Source organism: Tachypleus tridentatus, unplaced genomic scaffold, assembly GCF_004210375.1.
Source record: "Tachypleus tridentatus isolate NWPU-2018 unplaced genomic scaffold, ASM421037v1 Hic_cluster_2, whole genome shotgun sequence".
In the NCBI taxonomy this organism is placed as follows: domain Eukaryota; kingdom Metazoa; phylum Arthropoda; class Merostomata; order Xiphosura; family Limulidae; genus Tachypleus; species Tachypleus tridentatus.
Window position 1 is genome coordinate 34,437,432 of NW_027467782.1, and position 16,207 is coordinate 34,453,638.

The window sequence follows — 16,207 nt, forward strand, 5'->3', positions numbered from 1 at the left end:
ATGCTTACACATAGAACAGCCTTAAATATAAAATTTTCAAAATAACTTACAGATCAACCTATACAAAATATATACTTCATGATATTCCTACAAGTATCTATATTCTTAGTTATGCCAACTAACAAGACAGGCTTTAACAGATATGAGGTGTTCTTTCATTATGGAAAGCCTAGACACCTAGTTGTCATAAAATAAAAGGTTAAGGAAAACTATCGTATTTATATGCAAGAAAGTATCAATTAATTGTGCAAATTTGTGGTAAGCACTGTTAAATATATGAATAAACAAACATTCTGAATTAAAGTGGTTTTCTATTAAATGAAACTAATTATGGCTAAATTAACTAACACATTCATGATCATTAACTTCAAAATGTAAAATAGAATTTTAGTTATAAACATTATACCATAAATTTAAGATTTTATTTCTATCTACCTCAGAAAAATAATATATTGATAATATTTATCTACTTTGTATTCAATGTTTTATTACTCTCACATTATACGTGGAGATGAAAATCTAAGAATGTTTATTTAATTTGAAGCATTGGAACCTATCATCTTGTGAATATGTGCAAATTGTATGCATGTATGATTAACTGACTACACAACAGACATTCAACTGTTATTAAACTCTAGACAGTTAAAACTGATTCATTAATAATTATGGTATTAATACAGAGAATTCTCAAATTTATATCAAAAACCGTTTTTGCATATAAATTTCTCAACAAGTGGGTTTCTCGACATCAGAGAATTCTCAAGTCATGTTTAATGTATTACTATGATAAAAACAATCTACGGAGAGAAACGTTTTGGTAATAAAATCTACAACTGTTTCCAACTTCTGATCAAAACAAAATACCTATATAGTTCAAATAAAAATTAAACAAGAAATGAATATTATGTACATCTAACATATCACCTTACTTATTATGATTAGAAGGTATTGATTCATCTGTCATGGTACCCTCAATTCAAGCAAATTTTGTGCTATAATCCCAAACACAAGATTCAGCAAGCTTAGGAGGTTTAGTTTTGTTCCAAACATATATCTTAAGATAACAATGCAAAATAATCCTCGTAAACAAATATACATATATATCAAACAATTTAACCAATACTAAAAATAAACTAACATTAAAGAAAGAAAAATAAAGTATTACTTTAATCACAGTCTACAACTATTTATCATCTTACCTTCATTCTTTCTAAATTTGTATTTACACCTGTCAAAGGCTAGTTGAGAAAATAAATAAGACAACTTTTAATTTAAAAAATGAAACTTGACATCTTGCAGGACATGTCTTGGAGTAAGACACCAATAGTATCAGGTATCTTAAGGACAACATATGACTAGGTAACTAAACATACAACTTTCATCAATAGTATCAGGTATCTTAAGGGCAACATATGACTAGGTAACTAAACATACAACTTTTAAGGTGGCGATATGTTTTCTTTTTCCTTTTTTAAAAATCAAAACATGCATAATAATTATTGGAAAGACTTTAACAATTTATAATAAAACAGTATAGAATGACATTTAAAATTAGCTTTGATTACTTTTATGTTCCACTTACTTTTCAAGCAGAACTACAGCAACTTGTGGGTTTACCCTTCAATACTTACTATTTTCTTGTTCATAGTCATGAAAGTAGGTTGCCCAGTACCAAGTCACGAAAAGATCTAGAAATTATAAGAAAATATAACTACAAAAATTTTGAAAGATAAATTCCAGTGCTCCAAAATAAAGTAAACTGCTATACGTATATTAACTAACAAAAATTACAAGAAGGAATTGTACACCATAAGTCAGAAAGTAATAATAAAAAATCAGTTTTAGTGAAAGGAGACTGATGGACTCTGTGACAAAACTAAAATAATTGGAAGATGTGATATCGAAAAATATATGTAACTATTTTACTTAGTAGAGTTTCCACAGTTAATACATCTTTAATTATGTTTGTTTGTTTTTTTAATTTCATGCACGAGGGCTATCTGCACTAGCCATCCCTAATTTAACAGTGTAAAACTAGATGGAAGTCAGCTGGCTATCCCTAATTTAACAGTGTAAGACTTGATGGAAGTCAGCTAGCTATCCCTAATTTAACAGTGTAAGACTTAACGGAAGTCAGCTAGCTATCCATAATTTAACAGTTTAAGACTAGATGGAAGTCAGCTAGCTATCCCTAATTTAACAGTGTAAGACTGGAGGGAATTACGTACTTTACATTCACACTTAGACACAACTAGCTATCATCTGATCTTAACATTAGTAACGGAAGGTGTATTTACTGGCCTAAATATAAGCACTGGGTGTAAAACATTATTGTAACAAAGGCTTAGTTGAAACACTACTCCACTGAAACCCTTGGTAATTTTTATCTTACTTTTGTCTATACCTCAATGTTAATAAACAACTGAAAAAAATATAAATAAAATGCTATCTAACTTATCATGGTGCAATAACTGAGCCTAGGGTATTATTTGTTTTATAATTAAGCTTAAAAATGTACTGTGCAATAACTTACTCTAAGCTCAATAGAGACAAAATATCAATTCTAAATCTAAATAATTTCTGAATTAAATTGTTTTGTTCTATCACCAAAGTTAACAAGAATAAAAAACAAACCAATATGTATATTAAACATTCACAATATAAATACCATAGTTGACCTAACAATATCAATTGGTAGTTTTGTTACAAAACAATGATATAAATTGTAGACCATTACTATTAAAACAAAGAAGCATGACACAAACTGTTTATTATACATATTAACACCAGAGGGACATTTAGAGTGTTCCTTCTACCACACACATTATACTCTTTAACACTGTAAATACCTGACAGCCATAAAGCTTCTTATTTCCAAAGAATGCAACATGTAGATCTTCAATGTTTTCAGTTTACTAAAATGTTTAGTTAAAATAAAGTTATTTCAATTTTAAGTCTATCTCATGCTACGTTTATCATTTTTATAAAGTACTTCATAACTTGTTCTTAATGTTTCATGAAAAATTCAAAATCTTCCTATTAACAGTAAGCAGAGCCAATCTTTATAAATATACTCAAAAGGTGATATACAAAACTAACTTTTATCTCTGTATTTCTATAGACTGATGGAACTTTTAGGCGAATAGGTCTATTCAGATACCAATAACTATTTTGAATCTATTCAATGTTACACAGCGTGGCTTTCAAATGCATCACTAAACTTATGGAAAAGAAATATCAATAACTAACATACTGAGCAAGAGCAAGAATTTAAACTGAACAAAATACACTATTCATTTCAAGCAGGCCAAACTAGCCTAACAATCCTTTGACTGTTTATGTACATGTAAAACTGAATGAGTGCTTAAATCTTTATCAGTACAACATATAACCCAATAAAGGTGACATAAAATATCTTAACTCGATTGACTATTCTTTTTTAGGATAATAAAGAGCAATGATTAGTAGGGCACATTACAAGTACAGATGTTGATGTCATTTATGTAAATAATAACAGAAGAAGGCATTCCTGTCATGTTTAGATGTACATAAAAATATATGTGCATTATATGAAAGATGGCAGTGACAACAGTTAAAAAAATGTTAAAACAGGTTTCACAGAATAGAAAAATAAAAAGGAATGGGAATTACAGAAAATGATAATGTAAAGAAATATATAGGAAACAATACTAATATATGGAAAATAGAAAAATTAATAAAAATATAGGTGATATTAATATACAGGTAACAAAAACTAATTTACGGGAAATAAAAAAATGAATAGAAATATTGGTGATATTAGTATATAGGAAACAATCCTAATATACGGGAAATAGAAGCTGAGCCTTGAATACAGTACTGTAGTCCATATATAGAACAAGCAAAGCAGTGACAGCACCAGATCAGACCAACTTAATGCCAGCAAACTTGTTCCTGTGAATACCAACATGACCAGTTATCCAGAAAAACTGGATGTGAATAGAAGATAGAAGAAAAATAGGACAGCCAGTGTTGAATATTGTGAAAATAAGGTGAGAATTAACACAAAGCGATTCTCTGACCAGTAGAGAGTGAAGAGAGTTGGTATAAATAGAACAGTGAGTGTACTGTGTAGCTTCGATATCATTCAGAACAAAAGAAATGCCATATAACCTGACAGTGAACACAGAAACTGTAAAGAGGATATTGTACAAAACCACCTAGCTGCAACAAACCATGGCAGATCCAATAGACTTAACTGATTTTAAACCATCTGTATAACTGGGAATGAAAGAATGGTTCAAAAGATGTTTGGCAATGAAAACAGTACAACCAAATGGAAGTATCAACCTTCCTCAGATGACTCAGAGAAAGGCAACAAGCAGAGGTGGTAATAAAACATAGTGTGGTGGGCTGATTGATGGAAAAAGCAACATCAATCTGTGACATACTGAACTCAGTCAGCTTCACCTAAATATGAAGACCAAAGGGAAGAATGGCAGACTGTATATTTCCAAAAAGTATAACCAGTGGAACCCAGTGTACAGACTCTGAACTGGAGACATATGGAAAGACCCTGTTCAAGGCTGAAGTCTCAGATGGTGAATAGGGTACAGCATCTTCAAGGCCAAGGTCCTGGCAGAAACTTAAATAAGAGACAAATAGTTCAGTTTTGAACAAAAAATCAATCTGCTCCACAAGAGGTGGAAGAAGGGATCTGGATGTTGAAGATGTTCAGTGCCGTTGTACACTTTGTATTTCAGTCGGTTGGTTAAGTTTTACTACTGTATATATTTGACAATTACATCATTATATTGGGTCAGAAAGGCATTGTAAAGTAATAAAATCAAAAGCAGCCAATCAGGAAATGTTTAGAAAACTGAGACTGTGCTAAAATAAAAATTGTTATTGCATTTTCACAATCTGCAATTATTTTGTATGTCCAACATTTGCTTCACTACTTTCATTACAGTTGGTGTTATGGTGGTGAAGATGAGAGAGCAAGTTTAGAGTTCTATGAAAAATAAATAAAATGATATTCATTAAGATGGTATTATAAGTAAGGTTAATTTAACATAAAAACCATGAAATGAGCACAATTAATTTTATTCTTAGCATGAAAAATCACACTTTACACAGAATTACTTGACAGAGAATTCACAAATTAATGGATGAATGTTTTATGAAAGCAATTTACTTGAAATATAATTTCAGTTAATAAATGGCTTCTAACTTTTACATAAACATTTGCCAAAACTCATGATGGTACACTTTGTATATTTAGAACATTTCAGTAGTTTATGTAGTTTCATGGTTACATGGAGATTACAGAACTGGTCAGAATGACCAAGCACACATACAGGTTCAATAGAATATAATTTAATTGATAAAGGAATGTGTATGTGGATCACAATCAGTTGCCTGAATGTTTTTGTTTGAAGTGCATTTTTTTAAATTCTTCAGATACACTTGCCATTTTGGAAACTTCTAGTAAGCCTAATTTTCTTTTCACTTTTGATAAAACACCACCAGTGACTTCATCAGGAAAACTGCTCTTGATTGGATGCTGTAAAAAATTACTTTTCATAAATTTACTTGCTACAGTTAATTTTAAACATGAGTGAGGAATAAAATCAGGGGAGAATGTTTATAATACATAAAATAAAGTTTGTTTTTCAATGGCCCATAATTAATCTTTTTGTTAAAATACAGTTTACTTCTAATTATTTGGTATTGGAAACTTTTGTATTAAGGTGGTTAATTACCTCAGACACATTTCAGTTACATTCTTAACCATAATGTTGGCAAGTATTTCTGCAATTTTATATCAAATCTTATTTCTTTATTGAAGAAATTATAATAAAATAAATAAATTTTATAATCTTAAAATCCCTTTGTATGGGAAAAGATTAAGTACAGAAAATCTTAGTGATTTACATAAAAAACATAATTAAAGAAAAAGTTATTAATTCAAATTCTGTTAAACATTCATGAAACAAAAAGTAACTTCTGAATTACAAGGTGACAAGTGCCTGAAGGATCAAACTACTTCATAAGAAAGATAATCAATATATCTTTCTCTGATCCACCAAATACTTATGAAGTGGTGTACAACTTTGGTTTTCATGCACAAGAAGGAATGGTGATGTATGAAGGACTGTTCAGAGTGATGCAACTTAAACTGATTATCAAGTAAAAACGAGGAAGTTATCTTTCTATTCAAGCCACTAGTTGGTCCTCGATAGTCTTCACTTGAAATATTGTGTGAACTTTGTCTGAGTAATGACACAGATTTGTTGTAAATTGTTCACACCACAGCTACAAAAGTTACTCCAGGGATGGAAAGGTTATATTAAGATCTCTTTATAAAAGATCAACAGACAAGGTTTTCAGTATGTTTAAGTGGGTGATACTAATGAATCAGGGAGATAATCCTGTCAGTGTACTATGTAGTGCTGGATTGTGACTCTACACCATATTTTATGCACAATATCTTAAGGAAGATCCAGAGGCATGCTCTCCCAGAAATATTTAAAATCAGAAACACCATTCTCTCTATTTTCTGGTCTCTTTTAAAATAAGGGTATAAAAAGTGATTAAATTTGCAATGAACATGTGATTTTGTGTTTCCTTCATTAGATGTAAAACAACTTTTCATAAATGTTATATCTTTTCTCCTTTTGTAATGTGAAGATGCCTTTGAAGTAGGCAAAACTCTTTGGTAAATATAATTTTTGTGGGGGAGTGGGTGGGGTGGTTTGATTTACTGACTGAATACGAAACAACATGACTACATTTAATTTCGTATGATTGAGTAGAGAATGCCCATTAAGTACATACTACTGACCATACAATCTACATTACATTTTTCTCTCTCACAATAAAGTATTTAAAATGACTTTAAAACATATTCCTATAATTAAGAACATGAAAAGTTCAGTTAAAATAATGTTGATGACTGAAATTTTACAAAATAAAAAAGCTTGTTGACAAGAAATGTACAAAACCAAAGAAACTAGATAGAATTAGGTAGATTCTCTGTTTTCAACTGAAATACGTGATTGACTTACCTGGCAACTTATGAAAAGCATGTTAAGAGCATTAAAAAAAAGAAGAGAGAAAATAGATTTTATTTAAATATATAAAATATTCAGGAAGGATGAATGTGTTGTGATTTCTTGTGATATATCTAAAAACCAAAGGATAAGAATGTACAAGTTTAGGATTTTAAAAAAGACACACTAGATTTCAGGTAAGACCAATTTTATCCTCTTAACTAGGTGTCATGCATAAACAATAAATTATTACTAGCATTAGTGTACAGCAACACCTTGCAAGATAGGAATAGACTCCAAGAGTGCATCCAGTGGCAAAGACAGGGTGGGCACATGCTAATCAACCAACAATGCCACCCCTACATGCATGCGCTCATCCATCACACAGCCTGTCATTTCTGTACAAAAAAAAAAAAAATACTGAAAGGTAACTGTATTGGCAGGTTACTGGTACATTTCCTGTAAGGAAAGACATGCAGAATGGTAGGAAGCAATCTGTGTTTTGATGTCATCCAGATTACAACGTAAACCTTGACAGTTCCATTGTATCAAGTTGGACATTATTACTTATGTGCAGGTAAGTTGGGTGGAGAACCCTTCTGTTTTCGTCCATGTCTTTTGTTCTTTACTGTCTTTATTTGAGGGAGGTCTGTCAACCTCCATGGATCCTGTCCTGGGTCGATTGGGTAGGTCTATGCTGTTTAAAGAGGATTCCAGTGACTGGGGACAAGAACAAATGATCCTTTTGCATCTTGTGGTGGGAGAAGATGATGCACCCAAAGAAATGTCTGTACCCAGAACCAGAGGAAGTGGATCTTGGGATTTGTTGGAATGTATGTTAGGGACAGAGATGGATGTTAAGCTAATTCATCAACTTTTTTAACAATGCAGGTCAAAATCCTTTTCATTTGGTTTGAGAATGATTCTTTTGGAGACACAGAGATATCTGTCTGCACTCCCACTGTAGTTGTGGGATGACATGCAGCAGCCATACATCTGAGATGAAATGCTGGACAGCAATTTTCAAGCCTCAGGATAAGTAATGTTATGAATCGTTTTCAAATGCTGCATCTCTTTTTCTTCTAACCATTCTGGGCAAGAATGAGCACAGTTCAATGAACCACAACATGACGTCTTTGAGCGACCGAAACACTGACACTGGAAATATCTGAGAGGGTTTGTAATGTATGGCTATACCCTGCAATTAAGATAACCTGCCTTGATTGTGGCAGGTTGATGTGGTAATATAAATATCAGAATAAGGATGTGTTACACTCATACTGGTGGAGAGTTGTTGAATGCTAATTTACACATGTGGCATACATGTGTAATTAGATAGTAATTCACAGCTAGTAGTGAGTGACAATCTGTGCACGAGAAGGAAATCATAAGAAAAATAGCTATAACTGTGAAAAAGGGCGGGTAATTGCACTGGAATTTCAATGTGTGTTTTTTCAGTAAAACTTTACGTGTTATGTTATTTTCCTCATTCTAACTCTACACCTCATACACCATGAAAAGAAAACATATTGTCCTTTTTATTTTCAAGAATGACTTCACGACACATTTGACTATCTTAAATAGCTTTAAGCCCTTTACAATATATGTATATTTATGCTTAAATTTTATTGCTCTTTGAACTGTGTCTAACTAATGATATCACCACACAAGTTGTGAACCACTTTGTAAACATGTAGCTTACGTTACCTGAAGAAATTATGTACTGCATTGGTTACTAATGAGCATATCACAGGAAAACGTTTTTTTTTATTTATTTAACCTAATCTGAAACTTATATTTTATTTACCTTTATAATAATAAATAATACACATGAAAAACTAGAAATATAGTACTTACCTGGGCCTTTTTTTTATCAACTCTCAATTAAAACTATTATTATAATGGTATTACTGCACTAAATGATTTTTAGTTAATCAAAATTGCAACAAAATATACAAAATAACATGCTAAAAGCACATATTGTCCTAGGACTATCAAAATTTTCTGGCTTTCTTACCATTCAGTAAGACTCAATAAAAATTTAGCTAAACTTGCCAATGCGTTTCCTGTGGGAATAAAATTTGCACTGGAAGCAAAATAAACAAACTCCTGAACAGAAAATTATGTAATATAATATTTGGATTTCTGTTGGTTAAAAGTAATATAATTTTAAATATCAAAGAGAACTAAATATTGGAAACTTGTGAAAGAGAAAACTTAATTGTGGGTGTGGCTAAAGGGACTTGATTTTCTAGTTTATAGCTCTGTAACCAAATAAGATTGAAGGCTATAAAAAAATTATACTTTGTCTGAGTAATAACAATATTATAATGAGCGACTTATGTCAAATTTTGTAGTTCTTCAAGAAGTGGTCAATGAATAAGAGAAGAGGAAATACTTAAAATGCAAATATCACAATTCGGAAACAATGGAAAATTGAAGACATTTTTAAATGTTGTCCTATAAAACTATATAATTTCCAAATTTGTATTACAAGCTAAGTTTTGTTGCCAAGTTTACTTACCATGATAATAAAAGTAACTTTATTAAATTTTAAATATAACTCAGTAAACTCTCATGACATGCCTCTAGCAATATGATTAATGTAAATATGAAAGAACAAAAGCCCAAGCACTGACCCTCAGGTACTCCATAATTAACAAGCGTACAGTTTAATTGAGGTACTCAAGTGATCAATGTTTTTTGGAAAGTTTAAATAGTCTCAAACCAGGTACTCTACATGGAAACCATAAATATGTAAAAAGCCACTGATCATGCGAGTACTTAGTTAATACACTGAACTTTCAGAAAAACATGTCATTCATATACTGGTTGACTTGCCAAACCTTTATCTTTATTTATAATTACCTTCACTTTCATTTCTTTTGTAAATTATCCGATATTTCCAGCTGTTATTTCATTCAATTGATCAAAAATAACAGTTCTTTTCCAATGTATGATAAGACTGATACGATATGCATGTTCACGTAATGTAGGAATTTTACCTTTTTTTCTCAACACTTTACTTACGTTTATTCATTTTAAATTTTAAGTTTCTTTCAGTTTGATCTTTGTATACAACAAACTACAGCTTGCCAAAATTCCATCAGTAACAGCCTTTTATTTACTAGTATTCTTCAGCTTTCCTCACTACCAAAGTTAGAATAAGTTGACTAAATTTCATTAAACAATGTTTATACCCCATTATGACAAGAGAGCACAATGTTAAAATTTACAAAACAAAGGCAAGGTACCAGCAAGACTTATTTTTATATCAGTGTGATTGGTTTATGAAATTAGTTATTGTTTGCACTTGTGGAGGTCAGTACTTACAGAGAATCAACTATATAACTATTCAATGTATTATGTTTATTTCCACATTCCATCACTTTTCTCTGTATTAAGTCATCTACATCTATTCTTTACACATGTTAAACTGAAGATGAAAAAAGTCAAAAACAATATTCACTTATTATAAAATGATGGGAATATGAAAATGTATTATAAGTTAAAATATACATATAGAAAGACATTCTCAGTTCCTATTAAGCCTTATTCAAAACTTAGATAATTTAAACTTAAGCAAATTACTTAATTGTTAATAAAGACATCTTAAATTCCAAGACTCAATAAATAACCGAGTGTGGTATGTAACTAACATTGAAATTTTGGTCTGTTTATATATATATATATATCACTACTCATTTTGGTTAGTGTTGCTTTTTAATTACCTTAACATGATAATAAATAAATGCAGGTTAAATTAAATTGCTGAATGGTACCAAATTTTTTTCAACAAACTGAATGACAAGTTACTTGAAATGTTTAAACTTTTTAAAGTTACATGAAACTAAGCAGATACTAAATACTATAGAAATTAACTTACTTTCCACTTACAAGAGTGTCCTCACATACATTCAAAATCATAGAATCTTGGCAGATGGTTCAATTCACAGAGACAATGTCCAGCTTGTTGAAGCTTGTTTCTGTTTGTGCAGATAGTCATGACACAACACCACTGATATAATACAAAATTCTGCTTTACCACATGTAAGAAAGGAGTGTATAATCCAATGTAAACTTTTAGATAGGCTAGAATCATGATTTATCTGGATGATAAAAACACAGCATTAGAACATTTAAACATGAGGTACAGTTCAACACAAGTACTTGTTTATAAAAAGTTATTCTGCATTTTGAAAGATTTTGTTGCTCAAAAATTATATCACAATGATCCATTGATTTACTCTGAATATCTAGATGAAGATCAAAGTTACAAAATAGTAGGTTATGCTCTGATTAATATATATTAAATGAAAGTGTTATTTTTCTATCTCACTTTCTGAACAAACGTAATACTTTTTATTTACCTGAAAGAAAAATAAAGACACTAAAATATAACTACTTTTTTATCTTTAACCCACACATCAATTTTAATACTTACACAAAAAGACACAGCATAGAATTTGTTCACAAGCACACATCATTACTCAGTATTTTAAGTTTGGTATTAAATCTTTCTTATACAATACTAAAAGGAAAATTACATACAAACAGAGGCTTTAAAGAAGTTTGATTTTTATTTTGTTGTTGTTTAATAAACATAACAACACTATCAACCTTATAATAACATTACTTGAAAACAACAGACAGCTGTCAGTTAGGTTTGCATTGAGCTGAGCCAATTTTCAATCACAGTTAGCTTTAGAAATCTCCATACAAGTCATACTTATTCACCAAGCTGATATCATATCTCTTACTGTACACAAATATTGAAAAATTTGTTTACAAGGAATTTTCCAAACATGAATTCAAATGTCATCAGTTTAAGATTATGACTTGAAATGTCAACTATATATATTTCAATTTTTTACACATTTTACTTCTAGGATAATATTATTTGTGAATATAGATGTCTGTCCACTGCATACAATTATGAATAAGAAAATAAAAATTTAATTTGTGTTTCAATTATGTCTGTTGTATAATTTTTTTTTTAAAGTCTGTTCAGAAACTAAATGTTTTGTTGAGTTCTAAGTATTTATGTGTTTGTAATTAAGCATAAATATACACAATAGGCTATCTTTGCTTTACCCACCATGTGTATCAGAACACAGAACCAATTTTCTGGCATTAAAAGTCCACACACTGTGCTGCTGGTAATAGTGCAAGAATTCTAAGAACTCTGTTAACAAGTGGAAAAACATGAATAACTCATTCAAACTTTTGACATAGGGGTGTTATAAAGTTATTCTGCTCTTAACAAGTACATAAAAAGGGAAAATTGTTTGAAAATGTGATAAATACTCATAACACCAACACTGCTGTAAGATTATTGGAAGTTACACCTTTTATAGTAAGAAGGAATATTTTAAAAACAAGTTGAACATTTCAATCTCTCATGCAATCATTCTCAAGAACAAAAGTTTTTATGATAAAGAAGGTTCTAGTAATTATATCAACACTCAACACCCTTAAAATGTGTTTAAAGAACTTTTAGAAAAACTGTCTATATTCACAGCCAAATATTTGCTTTTTGTGGTTGTATAAGAAATGTAAGTGAAGTGATACAACTCTAAATATTTTGGTGCTTTCTAATAATCAACTACAGTTCAGAAAGAAAGTATTGTAAAAATAATTTCTACCAGAAAAACTCTAACTGAAATTTTAATCTTGAAAGGCACCTTAGGGGCTGAATCAGTAAATGAACAGATCAATCCCACCTAGAATTCCCTGTTCTTAATTTTATGACAGCATGTTCCCTTAAAATATCAAAAAATATCACAATTAATGTTTTGCATATTTTGAATCCTTAGCCCCTATATTTTCAATGTCTTATCAAAACCTCTGAGAACCACAGTAAACCCTTAAAAAGTATGAAAGCTAAAAGATTTTCTATTTAAATGTCCTATTTACATTCCATGTTCATGGCAGTGTGATCCACAATTGTTTTGTCCATTTTTGTTAATAATTTTACCCAGTTTGTCTGTAATTCCTCCTCATTATCAAAATGTAGATTTTCTTATTACTACTTCCTTTCAATGGACTTTATCAATAACCTTTTATTGATGAGTCAATCAAAAATGTTAAACTCTATGTGTTAAACAAAGAAAATACTTTTACTTATTCATGTAGTCCAACAAAAATGTTTATTACCCTTGTAATTCCTGAATATTTTAATTTGGACATGAAGCATGGTCCTCACAAATCAGAAACCAGGAAGTTTCATGACAACAGATACACAAGAAACAAGCAACTGAAAAAAAGACTAATAAGATTAGTAGCAGCACAAGAGAATCACTCGGTAGCAAAATTCTGTTGATACTCATAGTGCAAATACCAGTTTTGAAGCTAACATTTAAGCATGATTCCATGATGCAAGGTGCTTCTAAGAGAAAATCTAGACATTTGTATACTTTTGAAGGTACTGTACCAAAGAAAATATTACACAAGACAATATCCACAGTGGTAATATGTTTGTTGATATGGACAATCTATCAGAAGTAGCAAGGGAGTTTTGTCAGTGTTTCTGAGAGATTGGTTGGTTAGTTGATTTAGTGTTTTATAGCACAAAGCAGTTAGGCTTTCTATGTCAAACATCCAGTAAAAAGTTAAAAGTAAATTTAGTAAAATTCATAAAAGGAAATTGAGGTAAAACAAAATAATGTTTAAAAAAACAACACATAAATAGCATGAAACCAAAGTTTACATCAAGTCTACAACATTAAGAGAAATACTACAGTAATTCAAGTTGTACATTTTCTAGTTCTGAACAGTTCTCTCAGTTGTTTAGCATGCAATTGGTACTACAATACATGCTACAATAACATGAAGAGGGAAACTTCAAGCCATTTCTGTGTAGACCACAAATTATTTGAATACACTGGAAGGTTATATTAAATAAACAAACAATACTGTCATCATAAACTGAGACAAGTACCTTTATAATGCAATTTTTTCATACGTATGATGTAGCGTAGGTTTATCCATACTGAATGAAAGTTTAAGAAATCCTCTTGATTCTTAAACATAAAATTCCACTTCCAGAAGAAACTCCCTTCCCCCCAATACACAAAAGAATGTTTCAAAACTTTCCAAACAATCACATTTAAATACTTTTTTCTTCATAACATTCCTTAACTGTTTCTAACTTCATGATAAGGACAGAAATAGTTGTTCACATATGTTCAAGATATTGAAAATTTGTTCACTGACTACAAAACTTAGTACCAACAGAGACCAATTCCATGTCTAAAAGTAAGGATGAAAACACAGTGAAAAACCATACTTACGATGCATGTACTGAGATGGTATGATTCACCATAAAACCAATTCTTAAGTTTTTTAAATCATAGAACATATTTTGATAAGCTAATTTTCTTTGATCTTATAAGAAAAATAGCAGAGGTGTCACAAATTAGCCTTAATATTTGCAGAACAAGTGTCTAATCCTCCATAAAACAACTCTACTGTTGATCTTATCAGTAAAAAACATTTTCCAAATTCGTGTTCATTCATTAAACCTTTTAAATACTTTCTCAAAAGCATCATTTTATCATCAGGGCTATCACTCTAGTAGGTCTCAAGTCTTTCCAAATACTTGAATTTGTTTGATTTTCATTTTTTTGGAATTCATGAAACATTTTACACTTTTGTTCTGCAACATGAAATTGTGACCTGTTTCTGTCAGTATTTTTATCACAATTGTTAACATGTATTAGTGAAAATAAATACATTTTAATGAAGTTAAATAGTGAAATGTGTAAAATCAGAAGGAATGACTCCATTAAAACAGCAAACCTAAACCTCTAACAAATTATACTAGTTTGTTATAACTCAAAAACATGAGAAGTTATGGACTTGAGCACCCACACCTCTCTTTCCTAATTTCTAATTTTATATCTATAAGTAGGGCTTCTTTGATTTTGCATTTGTTTTCCTACTTAGCATCTGGGAATCTCCTATGATAATGTGTTTACAACATCTGTTATATTGAAAAAAGTGCAAAGATAGTTTTTTGTGTTCTTTGAATCTAGTTTCCATTTTTCTGCTTCTTTCCCCAATGTAGAAGTCATGACAGTTGTTGCATTGTATTTTATAAAAAATGTGTGTAGTTTTCATGAGGAAAAACATGCCCCACATCATTTTCATATGTAGGAAGTTGTGGGCTTGAGCACCCACGTCTCACTGTCCTAACTTCTATTTTTAATTCTGTATGTGTTGCTACTCTATTTCTTATATGAGACTGGTGAATGGAGGTTAAGACTGATAGACAGTGTATCTCCACTGCAGTGTGGGTCCTATTTCTTCAGTCACCTCAAAACCCTAGGGTACATATCATGATCCCACACTGTAGTTTGTACCCTGGGAAATTTTCAATCAATGCAGCATTTTTTTTTAAATTTGTTTTTGAGATATAACAAATTAATACACACTTATCACTGTGATTACTGATATTCCATTTCTGCCTTTACAAATGCATCATTAATGTAAGAAAAAGGTATAACTTGCATAACTATCAAGGTTTCTCCATTTAGGCCTATACAGTTCCCCTAGAAGTATACAAACTAGCTTTTGATACATATAAATATTAAATATCCCAAAATAAGACACTGATAAACTTAACATAAATTATTATGGTTATTCTAATCAAATGATGTATACTTTTCACCATACTCTTCTTCCAACTAATATAATAATTAAGTTTCATGCAGAATGATACACAAATATTAAAATGATTAACATCAACAGAGAATGCCTTTAAAAATTGCATAAACCTCACAAACAATATTATAAATAAGTAAGAAAATAAACACTTTATTAACATTGTAAAAACTTCTAAGTACCAAACATTATTATACTGTCAGTAAAAATATTTAGTACTAAATATTATGCTATTTGATGGACCTCAAACATTATGCAAGAACATCATAATTCATGGTTTAATTACAAGTACTCAACTACCAAAATTAAAATTACAAAACAAGAGAAAAATGGCCCTGTAAATATTGTAGGCAATATATGTTATTCATTTATTTATAATTATTGTTAATATCGTATCATTCCCACTGATATTCTGAACCAAACTAATTTAAATTCTCTAAGTCTTACTCTAACTTCGTGGCCTGGCATGGTCAGGTGGTGGAGGCGTTTGACTCGAAATCTGTGGGTCG

General features: G+C 30.5%; 1 protein-coding gene across 14 annotated transcripts in view; it reads right to left on the reverse strand.

Moving 5' to 3' along the window:
• LOC143243114 (serine/threonine-protein kinase atr-like) overlaps positions 1–16,207 on the reverse strand; it is a 68,938-nt gene that overhangs the window by 10,926 nt on the left and 41,805 nt on the right. For 7 of the 14 annotated variants that reach the window (XM_076486895.1, XM_076486894.1, XM_076486881.1 and 4 more), the window contains 3 exons: positions 10,921–11,052; positions 5,453–5,545; positions 1,632–1,688 (listed from right to left, as the gene is read on the reverse strand). In XM_076486895.1, the coding sequence (XP_076343010.1) occupies positions 10,942–11,052 (111 nt within the window). In that variant the 3' untranslated portion in view covers positions 1,632–1,688; positions 5,453–5,545; positions 10,921–10,941. Of the gene's footprint in view, positions 1–1,582; positions 1,689–5,452; positions 5,546–10,920; positions 11,053–16,207 lie in introns of all 14 variants that reach the window. The other 7 variants (XM_076486892.1, XM_076486886.1, XM_076486889.1 and 4 more) reach the window with 4 other exon arrangements.